Source organism: Carassius carassius, chromosome 29, assembly GCF_963082965.1.
Source record: "Carassius carassius chromosome 29, fCarCar2.1, whole genome shotgun sequence".
Lineage (NCBI taxonomy): Eukaryota > Metazoa > Chordata > Actinopteri > Cypriniformes > Cyprinidae > Carassius > Carassius carassius.
The window spans coordinates 22,952,001-22,970,079 of record NC_081783.1 but is presented as its reverse complement, the minus strand read 5'-3'; the positions used below and the strand labels follow the sequence as shown (position 1 = coordinate 22,970,079).

General features: G+C 42.2%; 2 protein-coding genes and 1 pseudogene across 4 annotated transcripts; 2 read left to right on the top strand and 1 right to left on the bottom strand.

Moving 5' to 3' along the window:
- Positions 1-34: 34 nt before the first annotated feature.
- zgc:113229 (uncharacterized protein LOC550612 homolog) lies at positions 35-7,379 on the top strand. Of its 3 annotated transcripts, none has more exons than XM_059516369.1 (6): positions 35-253; positions 1,020-2,036; positions 2,920-3,056; positions 3,304-3,820; positions 3,908-4,159; positions 6,147-7,379. In XM_059516369.1, the coding sequence occupies exons 2-6, from the start codon at positions 1,272-1,274 to the stop codon at positions 6,360-6,362; spliced, it is 1,887 nt and encodes a 628-aa protein (XP_059372352.1). In that variant the 5' UTR covers positions 35-253; positions 1,020-1,271; the 3' UTR covers positions 6,363-7,379. The 3 variants fall into 3 exon arrangements, with proteins under 3 accessions (XP_059372352.1, XP_059372355.1, XP_059372354.1); XM_059516372.1 differs by having other exon boundaries at positions 165-253; positions 1,266-2,036; XM_059516371.1 differs by lacking the exon at positions 35-253 and having other exon boundaries at positions 313-1,154; positions 1,266-2,036.
- p2rx3a (purinergic receptor P2X, ligand-gated ion channel, 3a) lies at positions 7,339-16,457 on the bottom strand. Its single transcript, XM_059516373.1, has 12 exons — positions 16,198-16,457; positions 15,924-16,059; positions 15,771-15,842; positions 15,614-15,683; positions 15,373-15,469; positions 15,160-15,237; positions 14,606-14,747; positions 8,061-8,197; positions 7,893-7,986; positions 7,746-7,811; positions 7,589-7,666; positions 7,339-7,506 (listed from the first exon to the last, which is right to left on the bottom strand). Exons 1-12 carry the CDS (start codon positions 16,329-16,331, stop codon positions 7,363-7,365), a joined length of 1,248 nt encoding a protein of 415 aa, XP_059372356.1. The 5' UTR covers positions 16,332-16,457; the 3' UTR covers positions 7,339-7,362.
- On the top strand, positions 8,894-9,005 carry LOC132110254 (5S ribosomal RNA; annotated as a pseudogene).
- Positions 16,458-18,079: the final 1,622 nt, after the last annotated feature.

The following is an 18,079-nucleotide window of genomic DNA, read 5'->3' as shown; positions in this document are numbered from 1 at the left end:
TAAGGTACATCATTCAGAAAACACAAAACTTATTACAAGCGGATAATTCAAGAATTTGACAGAGTGCGCCACTGTTTACTTCGAATCCGACATGTGGCGCGTATTTTCCGCTCTAGCCAATCAGCGCGAGGGATCAGATGGATAGCGTTTGCGTCATAACAAAGCGCCAAATTTACAAAAAGTTACGGATATGAAAGTAACAGAATAAAATGCGCAAGGAAAGAGGTTAAATATGAGCTACAGTTTCTGAAAGGTATGCTTTAACGTTAAATAACACCACAAAAATATTAATAATTATAGTCAAAATAAGAACAGAAATGCACATCTGTTTGATAGACTAAAATAAATTTACAAGTAATTTACCTCAAGATTTATATTTCCTATGTTTAACCATAAAACAGAGTCGCAGTCTCACTTTCACAATACTGTCTGTTAAAAAATTGCAATATTTTGTATTTTAGTGGAAGTTGAAATAATGTTATTTGATGTGAATCTGAATTGTTTGATGCTTAATCTGTCATTCAACTATTTAAAGCATTTAACTCAAAAGGTTACATCATTTTAAATCGTTAATTTGATGTTTGATACCATTACCAGAATAATTTCATTGTAACTATACATTCTATTGTTTTAACTTGTATAAAAAGGAATATGAATCTAGAGCAGTTCATATACAGTAAATACCATAATTACTACAATTAGTGATATGGTAAAACAAGTTATTTCACATTAGAGAGCTGCAGTTTGTTGGGTGCTTAAAAGAAAATAGGTGACCAATTAAATGTAATTACTCCACTTTGTCAAAAAGCAATGACTTCATATTAAGATGTCAATGTGTAATGAAGATTTTTGACGACGCAGTGCTTCTGACATTCAGTGGCTGGCCAGAGGGAGTGACAAAAATACAAAATGTTTCATCCTGACACACTTGTCTTACCTGTCCATCTAGGTGTTGGACACACCTTTTTTTTGGCTTTTGCACTATTCTTTATGACACTCCTTCCCTCTGCAACATTCAGAAATCAGGAAACGATCAAACAGTTTTGAGAGCTCGGATAGAAAAACTCGAGGATCTGAATGACTGATTGACTTAACTTGTGTGGACTAACGTGATGATATAACTGAAAGATCTCTGGAACCGTACAGCTTTAGTAGTAACTATCATGGGTGAAAGTTGAGCGTCTAGAGGGAGTCTGCTTGTTTGTGTACACGTACCCAATATCTGTGAGTTGTCTTTACTCATGTTTGCGTATGTGGTACCATAGAGTCCAATGGCGGAGTTGAAACCTGTCTCAGACACTCATGCAATACTGGAATCTATGCTTCAGAAATTACGACTGAATGCTCAAACCAACAGTAGCTCAGTCGCTGATATGCAAACATGCAGTCCATCTGGAGAATGTAATGCTGGACCAGCGGAAGATTCATCTAAACCAACAGTTTATCCGTTTGGGTTTGGTTCCAATGTTAAAGAGCCAGATGGATGCACCTCAGTCTCGAATAAGTGGGAGAATCCTTGGACTCAACAATCCTCTCATTGTGAGGATGCATTGATTCCTGTTGCTAAACAACCGGTCAGAAGGATCAGTAAAAACAACTCGGGATTCTCTGGTAAACCTAAACGTCCACTGTTGATTAGGGGGGAATCAGACAATCAGATGCCCGGGCCGGAGAAGAAGCAAACGTTTTCTCTGGATGGGGAAACCAACTCAAAAGTGCCATTGTTATACAAAACAGAATCCTTCCAAAACCCTCCTGATCTTTTAGCTCCAACGCTAACAACATCATCTACAGTGTTGGGAAAACCAGAGGTCAGAGGTCAAAGTGGCACATGGAGTTGGGGTGCTGCAATTGAGAGAAACGAAAGCCCCAGATTTCATGAGCAATCAGGAAAAACGACGAAGACAAGTAGGAGGAAGTGGGGGGACGCTAAAAGGTGGGCTCAGAATGTGAAAGAGAGATGGAGAGAGAGACACAGAACCACACAGTCCAGACAAAGAGATGATGGAGAAAGACAAGCACAGAATGAAGTACAAGTGAGTACTTGTGTTTGATTTTATACAGTCAAAGACCGGTTGATATCAAACTGTATTGTGTTGGCTATTGCACAATGAAATGATCCCATAGAACCACCTTTCACTGTTGTGAAGATGATAAAAATTGTCATTGTCAAAAGCATAGCACCATCTAGCAATGCCTTGGTAAATGCATAACAATAGTTGTGCCCCGACTGACAGGGTCCCTACAAAGTGCACACTACTCCACGTTCCCTGAGTATGAGATATCAGTTCAAGTTCACTTAAATTTGACAAAATGTGTTCTTTGCGAATACACTGCTTCATCATCGCACACAGACGACATTTGAGTCACGCATATTAGAGGAGTTAATGGCTTGATGTCATGATACACTTATGCAAATAAATCTTAAGTAAATTACAGTATGTTCGTGTAATATACTTATTTATATAATACATCAATGAGTATTTGAAAAATATAATCATCATATTATATAATATATTAATATAGTTAATATATTTAAAAGCTGTAAAATAGGTGATAAATGTCGAATAAACTTCAAATTTCTTTATGTACTGGACCGATTATCAATGACTGGTGGGTAAATTTCCTTCTCCACTTCCTATGATCAATATACCCTTATTCCCTCCCTATTCTGTTTAACCTGAACATGCTTGCTCCCTTGAGACTGGAATCTCACTTCACATGGTGCATACTCTGTTAAGTCCATTTTCATTTGAATAAAATGCATCTAATGTGCTAGTAATATCCTTAGCAAACTTATGGCAGTGTGCCAGCATTCAATCACCTAAACTATTCAGCATCATGGCTGACATTTTATGGGCAAGCATAGGCAAAATCTAGAATTATTAAAAGTTAACTGTCTTTTATGTTTATTTTCAGAGTAATCGCTCTTCGTTATTGGTGCCCATCGATGTGAATGAAACTCCTACAGCACTCACTGAGACCACCGATATCCATCATGAAGAGATCAGCACAGCGCTGGATAGAGATGGCCCTGGTTCACTCAGCTACATGAGGTAAATACATCAGCCAGTGACATTAGAAATATGCATCAGACATAGTTATCATTGCACATGTGTGATCCATTAATCACTTTCTATTTCATGTGAAACTGTCTAATTGAGAAAGTATGTGCGACCCCTTAGGGCTTAAATGAACAGTCAAATGAACTATTGTATCTATTAAAGCCACATCCTGGTTGAAGTTGTTTTCATTGGCTGTTTTTGGCTTTCTGTTTACGTGATCTTTCATTCTTCTTATCAGTGAAAGTCTGTTCTCATTTGGCACTACTTCTAATTTAATGGAGGAGATCTTCAGCGGGACGGAGTGGGCTCAGTTTCTCTCAGTTAACAGCACCAAAATGCACCAGTCTAAAGAGTTACCAAATACTAATAACCAATCACATGAAGATGAACTGCAAAGTAAATGGACTCACGAAGGCACAACCGATTTCCCATTAGGTTCGACTCAGCTTTCGCTTCCAGAGAGCTTTGCACAAGACATGGCCTCCGATAAACAAACCGAGACGTCTCAAATGAGTGTTACTTATCTCCCCACAAATCCATTACAAACAGACCCGTTTACAAACCAGTCACAAAACACCAATCTAAACCCCAACGAATCTCACAATAGTGAGCAATCACATGGGCAGTCACATTTTTTCCAGCTTGATCCTAATGAATCAAAGGCAACATCTAGTCAAGTGTCCGACCCCAGCCATAACCTACCACAAGATGGGATGGAGGATTTTATACCCCTCCTTGACCTTTCATATGTTAAGGTGAGAGTATAAGCATTATGAGCAGAAGCAATGTGTTATTAATATTTAAAATGGTCTTTCTTAACTCCTTTCCTCCTTTTCTCTTAGCCAATAAAAAGATCATCTGTAACATCCCGTGGATCTCTGAGCCGAAAAAGAGAGCACTGGACAAAAAGCAGGGAATCGTTTGAACACACAACACAAGAGATGGAGGACGAGGAGAACGGCGGCTCTTTCACAACCACACAGCTGTCTTCAAACTCCCTCCACAGCCCTTCACCCACGTCTTCACTCGACTCAATGAACTCAATCTCTCAAGACTCAGAGACCTCTGAAACTTTGGAGACTGCAAACAAAAAGGTAAGGTATGTCAGAAGCTAATATGCATTCAAATAAGATATCGGCTGGCTTTTATTAAAATTGAGATCAGTGACTTTGAATCACACCACAGAAGAAAGTTTGCAAGTTTGAAAACAAGACTACTATGTTGTGAGTCACTACAAATATAAATTTTTTGGACAAACTAGAAAATAACACTGATATGAGGGTAATCCTTATAAATTTCAGTAAGCTTATTCACTACCGTTCAAGGATTTGGGGTCTTTATTATCTTTTTTTTTTTTTTTTTTTTTTTTTTTTTTTTTTTTAAATTAATACTTTTATTCTGCAAGGATGCATTACATTTATCAAATGTGACACAGTAAAGATATATAGAATATACTAATTATTTCTTTCAAATAAATGCTGTTCTGTTGAAAAATCCTGAAACTGTATTACGGTTTTCAAAAAAATATTAAAGGGTTAGTTCATCGAAAATCATAATTATGTCATTAATAACTCACCCTCATGTCGTTCCAAACCAGTAAGACCTCCGTTCATCTTCTGAACACAGTTTAAGATATTTCAGATTTAGTCCGAGAGCTCTCAGTCCCTCCATTGAAGCTGTGTGTACGGTCTACTGTCCATGTCCAGAAAGGTAAGAAAAACATCATCAAAGTAGTCCATGTGACATCAGAGGGTCAGTTAGAATTTATTGAAGCATCAAAAATACATTTTGGTCCAAAAATAGCAAAAACTACGACTTTGTTCAGCACTGTCTTCTCTTCCGTGTCTGTTGTGAGAGAGTTCAAAACAAAGCAGTTTGTCATATCCTGTTCGCGAACGAATCATTCGATGTAACCGGATCTTTTTGAACCAGTTCACCAAATCGAACTGAATCGTTTTAAACGGTTCGTGTCTACAATACGCATTAATCCACAAATTACTTAATATGTTAACTTTTTTTATGTGGCTGACACTCCCTCTGAGTTAAAATAAACCAATATCCCGGAGTAATTCATTTACTCAAACAGTATACTGACTGAACTGCTGTGAAGAGAGAACTGAAGATGAATACCGAGCCGAGCCAGATAACGAACGAAAGATTGACTCGTTCTCGAGTCAAGAACTGGATATGACAAACTACTTTGTTTTGAACTCTCTCACAACAGACACGGAAGAGAAGACAATGCTGAATAAAGTCGTAGTTTTTGCTATTTTTGGACCAAAATGTATTTTCGATGCTTCAACAAATTCTAACTGACCCTCTGATGTCACATGGACTACTTTGATGATGTTTTTCTTACCTTTCTGGACATGGACAGTAGACCGTACACACAGCTTCAATGTAGGGACTAAGAGTTCTTGGACTAAATCTAAAATATCTTAAACTGTGTTCTGAAGATAAATGGAGGTCTTACTGGTTTGGAACGACATGAGGGTGAGTTATTAATGACATAATTTTGGTTTTTCGATGAACTAACCCTTTAACTGCTGTTTTCAACATTTATAATAATCAGAAATGTTTCTTGAGCAGGAAATCAGCCAATTAGAATGATTTCTGAAGCATCATGTGACACTGAAGACAGCGATGTTGAAAATTCAGCTTTACATCACAGGAATAAATTATATTTTTAAATGTATTAAAATAGAAAACATTTAGTTAATCGGAATAATATTTCACAGTGTTACTGTTTTACTATATTTTGGATCATTAAATACAGCCATTTATTTGTTATTTCAGAGCTTGACAGGTCTAGTTAATTATCACCTGAAAAGAGTGGCTGAGAGAATAGGAGAAGAACCTTTGTGTTTCATAATAGAAGTCATACAAGTTGACATGAGGGTGACAAAATGATGACAGAATCTGTGTGGCTTTTAGTTGTGCAAGCCTGCTATAGCTGGAAATTTCACAAAGGCAGTTATTTTCAGTTGATGAATCTATTGTAAGCACATTCTATAATTTGTGAATCAATCTCTATGTGCACATTTCCAATACAGCCTGTCATTATTTCTCTTCTTCTCCCAGAGGAGGATGGAAGACACTCGACACGTTCGGTTCTCTGAGGAGGTTATCATCTTACCGCCCACCTACTGGCCAGAGTCTGATGATGATGATGAAGATGAAGAAGAAGAAAATGATGATAATGATGATAATGATTTGCAGGAAGAACCTTCTCCCCGTCATTCTTTCCCTAAGTGGATTGTGTCTCTAAAACCCAAAAGCGGAAAGTACAAATTTTAAATCTCTTCTCATCTGACTCCACCTCTGAAATTCTGCAGCTCACATAAACTGAAGACTGTATTTCCTGAGGCAAGAGCGACACGGCACAAATAATCGACAATTATCATTATTACATTCTGAAAAGAAATCTTTTTAATGAGACTGTGATATGCCAGCATCAATTTGATATGTCATTACATTAAGCTAATTTTTTTAATAAAAATGAAGGAAAATGTAATACAAATAACAATAGAAATATTTAACTAAGATGTTGTGCAGTTTATTTTCTAAGGTAACAAAACGTACAATCTCAGTCAAAGTAAATAAAGTCAACAGTATGAAAATCAAGACGATTTAGACAATGAATTCACATTAAACACACAAAATATCCATGTATACTTTTAGCTGAAAGGAATAGTGTATATACACTCACACACTCTCTTTCTTTGTTCATTTTACATGCTCAACAATGTATGTATTACTTAATGAATTAATTACTGTTCTTTGTAAATTTAATGTACGGTTGCTTAATTACTGTTTGTATATATTCACTGTCAGTCAAAGCTTCGACTTAAACTCTTACTTGTTATCTAAGATAGCTTTAAATTAAAGTTTTGCATACAAAAATTCAGTAAAATGTGATCATTTGTGAATTTCTTGAGAAAATGAGATGTATAGACCACATGGAAAGCAGTGCCCAGCATATATGGAAACAATACGAGATAATACGATATTTAATATTTTTGTTTACTATGTAACTAATGTACTTACATTTGTGTTGTTTCAAAGTTGTGTTAAATCTAATTTAATAATAATGACCAGGTGTGTACAGACTTTTGACTGTAGATGTGTGTCTTCTCAGGATTTGTGGTTGACTGAAAAAAGCCTTTATTTAAATTAGTTTTTATCAAACCAAGCCCTAAATGTTCACAGACTATGATTTGTATGCTGTTACTTGACTGTTACTGTATACTGTTGCATAAAATTACAAATCCAGAAGTAGGAATATTATTTGAAAGTCTCATTGGTTTGAAGGGCTGTGTGTCTCCTGTCGTCCGATAGAAAAGGTCCCGGAGTCATTTGAGCTCTTCTCCAATGCTTTGTTTGACATCTGGCTTCCCTCATAGAGTCTGTTGTTTGCTGACTCGGACACAACAGCTGAAACCTGTTCATGAAGAGGACAGAAAGATAAGACATCCCTCTATTTTATCTCTACATACTTACATGACTAAACTCAACTTTGGCACCTCTTCAAATTTCTTTGCTTTGTACTCATCCGCCCCTTTATCAAAGTTGAGAAGGATGATGTCACAGAACACAGTAGCCTGCAAAATATACACCGGTCAGATATTTACTTGCATTACATGTTTTTGCCAGCATTAATGTGTGTCACAATTGTTTTACCAATCCCACTGAAGTTAAAGCTGCCACCAAATTAATCAGAAATGGCACAGTCTTAAACTTCCCTGCCTGCAAATAAGCAAAGTTAGACATGCACAAGTCCATATGTGTCACTGCTTTATAGCATTTAGGTTTATACAATCTACCCACATTGCCAGACACGATTATTTCGAAGCGGATTGCTTTAGCTTTATGAAGCATTCGATGCTCAGTCCCATCTTCAGACTGATAGTATTTAGCAAACCTGGAAGAGATAAAAAGAAGATGCAGTCGCAGGAAAGACTGCATGATGCAAGAGTATGTGTGTTTGTGTGCTACCTGAAGTTATATCCTTTAGAGGCATTGCTGTTCTCGAAAGCAGCATCCAAGCGTGTGAAGAAGTAACTGGGATTGCAGTACTCTACATTATAGTCCAGATTACACTTCCAGTTGATGTTAATACCAATCTCTCCACCCTGACACAAAAACACACATCAAACAACACAAAACATTGGTGACTTCACATGTACATCTACATTCCCATCATGTAGGTCTATATGTGACCCTGGCTGTGAAAACCCAGCTAAAGACATTTTTTGGTGATTTACTGCTTTCTACATAAAATCAACATTCAGGGAAAATGTAACATTGTTATATATTGACTTGAGTAGACCATGTCAATGGTTGAAATCAAACTTTGATGCTTTTTATATCATAATGCAATTTTGAGACTGGATTTCACAGAGAGGGTCACAAATGTATAATTTTCACATTTGGAAACACACATGGGCACTTAAAGGGTGTTTATCAGATTTAAGTTGACTCACTTTTGGGGACAACCTTGTTCTTTTCTTTTGTTTAATTAAAAAGAGCTGCGAGTAGACGTATTTTTGTATACTTTGTTAGTATTATGGCACAATGCAAATTCTGTGGGATTAACTTTAAAAAAATATTTTTTTTTAAATAAAACTATTAGCTTCCAATTTAATGCTTTTAAATCCTACCATTTTTTTTTTTCGTTATTAGGACGATTTAACATTTTGACTGAACTTGACTTTGACTAAAGCGGGAATATTTCTTGGAAAAGCTGTAAATGAGCTCTTGAGGGGGAAGGGGTCTGTCTATGTGTCTGTGTGTCTTCTTTAAATCGCTCTCTCTGGACGGTGTCACCCGTTTACGGCCACACCACCCTGAACACGCCCGATCTCGTCCGATCTCGGAAGCTAAGGGTCGGGGTCACTACCTGGATGGGAGACCGCCTGGGAATACCAGGTGCTGTAAGCATTTGTCTTCTCTACACTCAACAGATAATTACACTTCCTCATCACTCAGATTTCTAGCCTGTTCCCTTCATCATTTTAAATGAATCTCTTCATTTATTTTCTTTCATTTTGCTTTGTGGTTTCTCAGGATCCTCCTCATTCTTTCTTTCTCCTCCAGGAGGCGATTGAGAGGCTTTTTCCCTTGTCTAGGTAAAAAGGTGCAGTGTGTAGATTTTAGCGGCATCTATCGGTGAGGTTGCAAATTGCAACCAACGGCTCAGTGCCCCGCTCACCCCTCCCATTAGAGAAGCTACGGTCACATGACATGCAAATTAGATCCAATATTTAATCTCTTTTGTATTTTATTGTGATCAATTACATTATTATTATCATTTTAGCTTATCATATATTCCTATGAAATATGAGATATGACATTGTGGCGGGGGAGGCGTGGTTTAGCGAAGTCTGCAACGGGAGAGCGAGTGAAGAGACTAGCGGCGGTAAGTGGTTCAGGTGAGAAACAAGTAACAGCTGGATCTCGGTGCAGTGATTGGGGTGGGGAACCATTTAAGAAGCGCGACAGCTGGCAAAGGAGGAGAGAGACGGGGACTCGTGAGAGACCGAGAAGGCTGCAAAGAGGACTGTAGTTTGAAGACTGCGAAGTGAGCGCACCTGCCGCGATTGTTTCTTTTGTTTGATTATTATTTCTTAAATAAAGCATCTCACGAGCCCCGTACGCCGACCCTGGTCTCCTTCCTTTACCTCAATCCCTCTATCATTACACTGGTGCCGAAACCCGGGAGGAAGGAGAGCATGACTCCGTCAGCCACATCATCATCGCCTTTTGCGGACATCATTTCATCGCTCGCGGGCCTGCACCAAGAACACCACCAGGCCCTGCTGGACCTGCGGACCGACCAGGACCACCGGTTCCAGACTATGATGCGGGTCCAGCAGGAGGACCCCGAGCTGTTCCGGAGCTTGCTGGACCGAGAGGGACGGATGGGGACGGCCTCCCCCAGCGCCCCGCCCGCCCACATGCCGCTCACCAAGATGGGTCCCGCCGACGATCCAGAGGCTTTTCTGGACCTATCTGAGCGGATGGCGGAGGCATGTGGGTGGCCGATGGACAGCTGGCCCGTCCGGGTCATCCCTCTGCTGTCGGGGGAGGCCCAGAAGGCGGCCCAACAACTACCCGTCCCGAACCTCCTGGTCTACGCCAACCTCAGACGAGCCATCCTCCAGAGGGTCGGCCTCAGCCCAGAACAACATCGCCAGCGTTTCTGGTCGCTGGAGCTGGCCGAGGCGGGCCGACCCTTTGTGTTGGCGCAGCAGCTCCGGCACTCGTGCCGCATATGGCTGCTGGCCGGGGACGGCGACGCCGAGTCCATCATCAACACGGTGGTGCTGGAGCAGTTCGTCTCCCGCCTCCCAAAGAGGACCGCCCAGTGGGTCCAGTGCCACCGCCCGGCGTCGCTGGATCTGGCCATCCAGCTGGCGGCGTGCTCCGGGGTCGGCGAGCCCCTCCCTGCTGTCTCTCTCTCTCTTCCCCTGTCTCCCCTTCCCCCCCGCTCCGAAATCTCTCCCTCTCCCTAGGTCCCGTTGGGTGGGGCCACCGAGGGCTGCACCCCGCTGGAGGGTGGCGATGGAGCCTGCGGTCAGGGCACGAGGTCCCGCATGAGGGATGGCCACCCCCCCCCGTGACGGGGGAGTGAAGACCCTCTGGCTGCTTCCCCACGTCAATTCCCTGAGCCACTTCCCACCACTGGGGCCGCGGGGAGACCCGGGCCAGCCTGCTGGCGTTGCGGGGATCCGGGCCATTTTTTGGACAGGTGCCCGATGATGGAGGTGGGGACTCTGGTCCGGATCCCGGACGACCCGCAGGCTGCCCCCGATCAAGCCGGGCTGTACCAAATACCTGTGAGTATTAGGGGGGGTACCTATCAGGCTCTGGTGGATTCAGGTTGTAACCAGACCTCCATCCATCAAAGCCTGATAGAATCCGGGGCATTGGATATGGGCCGCATGGTTAAGGTGAGGTGCGTGCACGGGGATATAAGGGAATACCCATTAAACGCCATAGGCATTAAATATCGGGGCCAAAAGCATAGTGTGGAGGTGGCCGTTAGAGGCCGTTAATTTTGGGGACGAATTGGCCTGCGTTTCAACATTTGCTGGGGTATTTGACAGCGGGTGCCGTCGGGGGAAAGAACCGGCCGGGGGGCGGGGCGAGCACTAAGGTGGGAGAATCTATCCCAGGACCTAGCGGGGCGGTCCCAGGGGAGTCGAGCGGCGTGGCGAGGCTAAACCTTGCCGGCCGCGATGACTTTCCCCTGGAACAATCCCGGGACGAGACGCTTAAACATGCCTTCGAGCAGGTTCGCTCGATTGATGGGCGGGTCCTCCACCCTGAGCGTCCGCTATCCCACCCGTATTTTGCCGTTATTAAAGACAGGTTGTATCGAGTGACCCACGACGCTCAGACTAAGGAAGATACAACCCAGCTGTTAGTACCACAGAGACGTCGGGAAATGCTTTTCCAGACGGCGCATTGTAATCCTATGGCAGGGCACTTAGGAGTAGCAGCAACACTGAATCGTCTAACGACCCGATTCTTTTGGCCGAGCATTTACGAGAACGTGCGCAGGTGGTGCGCGTCTTGTCGGGAATGTCAGTTGATAAACCCACCGGCCGTTCCAAAAGCGCCTTTGTGCCCTATTCCTCTAGTGCAGGTCCCCTTCGAGCGAATTGGTATGGACCTGATCGGGCCGTTAGAGCGATCCGCACGGGGACACCGTTTCGCGTTGGTCTTAGTGGATTACCCGAAACGGTATCCTGAAGCAGTGGCGCTCCACAACATCTCAGCAAAGAGTGTGGCGGACGCCTTGTTTCGTTTAATCTCCCGTGTGGGAATCCCAAAGGAGATTCTCACGGACCAGGGCACCGCGTTTATGTCACATACGTTAAGCGAATTGTACGGATTGTTGGGCATTAAAGCGGTGCGTACCAGCGTCTATCACCCACAAACGGACGGGCTGGACGAACGGTTTAATCGCACATTAAAAACCATGATCCGGAAGTTCGTACAAGAAGACGCGAAAAATTGGGACCGTTGGCTAGAACCCCTCTTATTCGCTGTGTGCGAGGTCCCCCAAGCCTCCACGGGGTTTTCCCCCTTCGAGCTTCTCTATGGACGTCAGCCCCGGGGGGTGCTAGACGTCCTGAGAGAGACTTGGGAGGACGGACACTCGGATAGCAAAAATGAAATTCAATATGTCATGGACCTGCGCGCAAAACTCCATACACTGGGGCGGCTCTCTATGGAGAATTTGCTCCGGGCCCAGGGCAGACAAAGCCAGCTTTATAACCGGGGAGCTAAGCTGCGAGAATTTACACCGGGAGATAAAGTGCTTGTATTACTGCCAACCTCTAGCTCCAAATTGTTAGCCAAGTGGCAAGGACCCTTTGAGGTCACACGGCGGATAGGAGATCTCAATTATGAGGTAGTATGGACGGATAGAGGCGACTCACAGCAAATCTACCACCTCAACCTCCTTAAAAAATGGAGCGGGGAGGAGTCAGTGTTGCTAGCGACGGTAGTGAGTGGGGAGGAGGATTCTCTGGCCAGAAGCGATTATTAAAGGAAAACCCCTCACACTGGCCCTTGGAGGGGACCACCTCTCGCCCTCGCAGCTCACTGACATCGCGCAGTTGCAGGTAGAATTTGTGGACGTGTTTTCGCCCCTACCCGGTTGTACGGACCTGATTCAGCACCACATTGAGACAGAGCCGGGTGTCGTAATTCGCAGCCGGCCGTATAGATTGCCTGAACACAAAAAAAGGTAGTTCAGACTGAATTAGAGACCATCCTGGGGATGGGGGTAATCGAGGAGTCACACAGCGATTGGGCGAGCCCGATAGTTTTGGTGCCCAAAACGGACGGCTCGGTACCGTTCTGTGTAGACTATCGCAGGGTGAATGCAGTTTCTAAATTTGACGCTTATCCAATGCCGCGAATTGACGAGTTGCTCGATCGGTTAGGCACGGCTCGTTTTTATTCGACATTTGACTTAACCAAAGGATACTGGCAGATCCCCTTATCTCCCATGTCCAAAGAAAAGTCAGCCTTTACCACGCCGTTCGGATAACACCAATTTTTTACGCTTCCGTTCGGCTTGTTTCGGGGCCCCGGCTACATTTCAGCGCCTTATGGATTGAGTGCTGCGGCCCCATGCTGCATATGCCGCAGCCTACCTGGATGATATTATCATCTATAGTGGGGACTGGCAGCGGCATATGGAGCATGTGAGGGCGGTCCTCAGGGCGCTAAGACGGGCGGGGCTTATGGCCAACCCGAAGAAGTGCGCAGTTGGGCGGGTGGAGGTAAAGTATCTGGGCTTCCACTTGGGCCACGGGCAGGTGCGTCCCCAAATTGATAAGACGGCAGCAATTGCAAACCTGTCCCAGGCCCAAGACCAAAAAGAAGGTGAGGCAGTTCTTGGTGCTGGCGGGATATTATAGGAGGTTTATTCCTCATTATTCGGACCTCACCAGCCCGTTGACTGACCTCACTAAAAAGGAGGTACCGGATACGGTCCAATGGACGGAGCAGTGCCAACGGGCCTTTACCCGAGTTAAGGCAGCCCTGTGTGGCGGGCCGCTCCTGCACTCTCCTAATTTTGCTCTCCCCTTTCTTTTGCAGACCGACGCGTCGGACAGGGGGCTGGGCGCGGTCCTGTCCCAGGAGGTGGGGGGAGGAGGGGGGCTGCAGGCCGGATGGCTCCCCGGCCTGAGTCGGGCGGTGGGGGTATGTGGCAGTGGAGGCGTGGTTTAGCGAAGTCTGCAACGGGAGAGCAAGTGAAGAGACGAGCGGCGGTAAGTGGTTCAGGGGAGAAACAAGTAACAGCTGGATCTCGTTGCAGTGATTGGCCGGGGGAACCATTTAAGGAGCGCGAAGGAGAAGAGAGACGGGGACTCGTGAGAGACCGAGAAGACTGCAAAGAGGACTGTAGTTTGAAGACTGCGAAGTGCGCGCACCTGCCGCAATTGTTTCTTTTGTTTGATTATTATTTCTTAAATAAAGCATCTCACAAGCCCCGTACGCCGACCCTGGTCTCCTTCCTTTACCTCAATCCCTCTATCATTACAGACATTTAAACGTAAAATCAAACATTCAAACACTTTTGCATGTGTTAAACATTTTGCATATGTTAAATCCAGTATAGCATTTATTTTGGTGGGATATTGTTGAAATGATGTTAACTTCTATACACAAAAAGTGTTGGAAATTATGCAGATGTGAATGGTAGAGGAAGTGAACCCAGCACACACTGCGTCCCCAAAACCCACTGAAACTCTCTCATGAGAGGGTTCATTTGGGAAGCCCTGCTTTAGTGGTTCCTCCATATATATGCCGATCTCAATTGCTCTGCAGTAACTGCACATTCTGGTTACAGAACAGACTGTGTTTAACACCATGCCAATCAAGACCAGACTATATTAACTTTTGCCCTAACAATTCAGCAGCAGTCAACTGAGAGGTTTAATGGATTGTTTACAAAATATAATGAAATAGGAAATAGGACGAGTGGTCAGATGAGAGGTAAAGCTGAGTGGACCTACTTTGTCAGTAATGTTGTCAAAACTTTGATTGATGTGTCTCAGGATATCTCCCACTTTAAAGACCGGACAGAACGGATTGTCCACCGGGTCGTAATGACAGCTCTGAATGTAAGACGCGTTTAGACTTGAAGGGAAATTGCCCCTGTGAAGGTAAAAGAGTGAGAAACAGGACACCTGAAGCAATGATAACATAATAAAAAACAATAGTATTATTCTTGGTTTTATTATTCTGGCCATTTGGACTTTCTGTGTTTCAAAGGGGGGGATTATATCAAATAAATTAAAATAAGAATTTTAATTGAATTATTGACAATCACATTTATCACATTTCATCTTAATAATTGACAAATTAATTCCATTTATCACATTGCATTAGAAAATTAAGATTACTTTTATGTGGCAGATGAACACCAGCACTATTTCCATATCAGAGAAACATATTAGCATAATTAATTGTGCTATATTCTTAGACAGGTCTGATTAGAATTAGATTAATTCCAGAAAGAAATGGCTTCTCACAACAACAGTAAGTGTTTTTGACTGATGAAACTCACCTAGTGACGTTAAACAGAGGGAAGCGAATGCTGTTCTTGATGAAGATGGTGAAGTTCTCCACCGCATTCATTGGCTCTCTAAGAGCAAGCAGATTAATTCATGCATCTCACACAAGCTTAATCCAAGCAATTTTTAATGACAAGATAACTCCCCTGTGTAAAGTATCTGAATTACAAATCTAGAGTGTTCCACTTCATGCATGTGTTTCTTACTGTGAAATATTGTCATCTTCTGCAGGGCACCAGCCTTCAATTTCACACCACCATTTTGTGTCGTTAGTACTGTTCAAGCACGTGCCCGTTATAATACCTGTGATAAAGGAGACATGCATCTGAAGCAATCTAGAAAGTATTAGCATGCTTCAGTCTCTACTATATAGTTCTGCATTGATGTGTAATGAGTATTAGTAGTGTTGATAGTGATATCAGCCTCTAGAAGACTGAATGAACTCACCATTTCCTAAGTTTGAGCCCAGTTTTTTCATGCAGTCATCATCAGTAGTGCAATTAAACTTAGGATCAGTCTGACAGACAAGAGAAGAGTTGAGAGAGTTCATGTGTTAAGAGAGCATATTTCAAGTATATAAAGTCAGCTGATGTTTGTGTGTCACCTCAGGGCACCGTCCTTGCGTCTGATTGGCTGTGACGACCATGCTGGTGATGATAGAGAAGGAGGAACCACCCTGAAAAATGTGCAGAAACAGAGAGCAGGATCATGAAATGCATAGTTTCATATTTCAGCATTAAAATGGACATTTGCTGACCTGCGAGGGAACTACATAGTCTGCCACGTCCATCACATGGTTGTTCAATTTGCCCAAGCCCTTCACTTTGGTCATGACCGCAGACTCAATCCCCGTGTCCTGCTGCTGATGTCCTTTCTCATGCATAAACACCCAGCTGATACAAAAATACAAACACGCACACAACAACAAATAAATGATTGAACATGTTCATTATGATGGTCTAGCCCTTTAACTGAAACCATAAAATGTAAAATGACTTTAAATCAGCAATGAGGAAATAACCAAAGCTTACCCGATGAAATACAGAATAATTAACAGCTGGACAACACGGTTGATGATTCCAACAGACCAGCTCTTCACCACGACCGATTTGGCTGTTTCATAGACGAAGAAGTCAGCGATGAAGTTTGGGACTCTTGGAGCCATAGTAGAAGTGTGTGTTCTGTATTATTAACAAGAATAAGCTAAAGAAACTCTTGAGCTGAGATCTGGTGTTCCTCACTACTGTTCATCTGCTCAATGAGGGATCTTATTTTACATGATCCATTAAAAATCAACCACATTTTCCCTCCCCTTTTCGTGTTCATGCCTCTCCTCTCTTTGGCCCCCAGGGGCCTTGACCGACCGTTTCCCTAATAGCCTGCTCATTTTCTAATCACTTTCCAGCTTTATTTTAGGGAAATCTGTCTTTTTTTTATTTTACAAACCAAACCTTTTATACATATAAACATATTAATATGTCTAATTATACCAGTTGATTTGTGAAAGTGACTTAGACTTGCAAAAGGGCACGCATATAGTATTTAACTGTAAATGAATCATGATTTCAATGCACTCTTGTTTGTAACTATACAGTTACTTTTTGTCTTTTGTTTGACATTTTCATCACACATACAATGTGCATTGGCATTGTTGTTTTCATTAGAATCACAATCATGTTGGTACTTTTTTCACATGCAAGTGTTTTACAAGTAAATTATTAATTTTTACAAACTCCAAACCGATCCCCCTTGTGGCATTGCTATTTAGTAAATCATTCAAAACCTGCTATTGTTTAGGATTGTATGTTTCGCTGAAATATAAATATTTTATTATATATATATATATATATATATATATATATTTATATGTCCATCCAAAGCTACAAATATAACTTAAGAGGAAAATTGGAATATCACAGAAAACGTTTGCGAATAAAGCATATTTTCTCAGTTTCCATGGAGAACAAAATCGTCACTTCCTGATTGGCTTTAGCTAAATAACACAAAGAAAAACTAGTATTTCAGATGCTGTGCAATGAGACTGGCCCATTGGACCATTGGGGGGCTCACTGTGATGCCTCACTTCATCTACAGCGATATCGTTGACTTGATTGCAAATAAATGCACAGACACAATTTAACTGAACAGAGATGACATCACTGAATTCAATGATGAACTGCCTTTAACTGTCATTTTGCATTATTGACACGCTGTTTTCCTAATGAATGTTGTTCAGTTGCTTTGACGCAATGTATTTTGTTTAAAGCGCTATATAAATAAAGGTGACTTGACTTGACTGTTTTGTCTGTCGGCACGTTGTCAGTTCCCTCTTTGCTCCGCGATGTATTGTTTACTGCGTGAGGACATCTGCAGTGGGACAGAGATGCTTGGCTTGTCAGATGAAGCATGGGAAAATCTATAAATATACAGACCCAATATTTGTCAATTAAGTAAAAATAGGATCAAAGTGATTTTAAAAAAGCCTATTTTCCATATTTACTGATTCCCTGGTCTACTAGGAAATTTCTAGAGTCGTTTGTAAATTGTGTGTGCTTAAAGTTGAGATTGCATTTCCTCATCACTAAAGCGAGCCCATTATGTTTGTGGTCAATTACGACGTCACGTCATCTCCAACTGGAAAGCTTTCAGTGGATGCAACTTCCCATAATTTACAAATGCCAGAGTCATGAACATCATTGAGCACGGGCATTATCCACTCTCACACATGGCACACAATTGATTTTACTTCAAAGAGGACATACAACGGCACCCAGGAGACAAAACAGGAGTTTGACAGAGAGAGCTAGGATGGGATGAGATGGATTATTTATTAGTTTTTTCTATTTCAAATATATTTACTCATAGAACTGACACTTTTATGTTAATATGATATTTTAATTTCATTTTAAACCA

Excerpts from the sequence above, each read along its gene's own strand:
- zgc:113229 (XM_059516369.1), top strand. The coding sequence starts at position 1,272 with ATGGCGGAGTTGAAACCTGTCTCAGACACTCATGCAATACTGGAATCT. Across the intron at positions 3,057-3,303 it reads GGTTCACTCAGCTACATGAG|TGAAAGTCTGTTCTCATTTG; the intron begins GTAAATACATCA and ends TCTTCTTATCAG. Across the intron at positions 3,821-3,907 it reads TTGACCTTTCATATGTTAAG|CCAATAAAAAGATCATCTGT; the intron begins GTGAGAGTATAA and ends CTTTTCTCTTAG.
- p2rx3a (XM_059516373.1), bottom strand. The coding sequence starts at position 16,331 with ATGGCTCCAAGAGTCCCAAACTTCATCGCTGACTTCTTCGTCTATGAA. Across the intron at positions 14,748-15,159 it reads CCTCTGTTTAACGTCACTAG|GGGCAATTTCCCTTCAAGTC; the intron begins GTGAGTTTCATC and ends TTACCTTCACAG. Across the intron at positions 7,812-7,892 it reads AAATAATCGTGTCTGGCAAT|GCAGGGAAGTTTAAGACTGT; the intron begins GTGGGTAGATTG and ends GCTTATTTGCAG.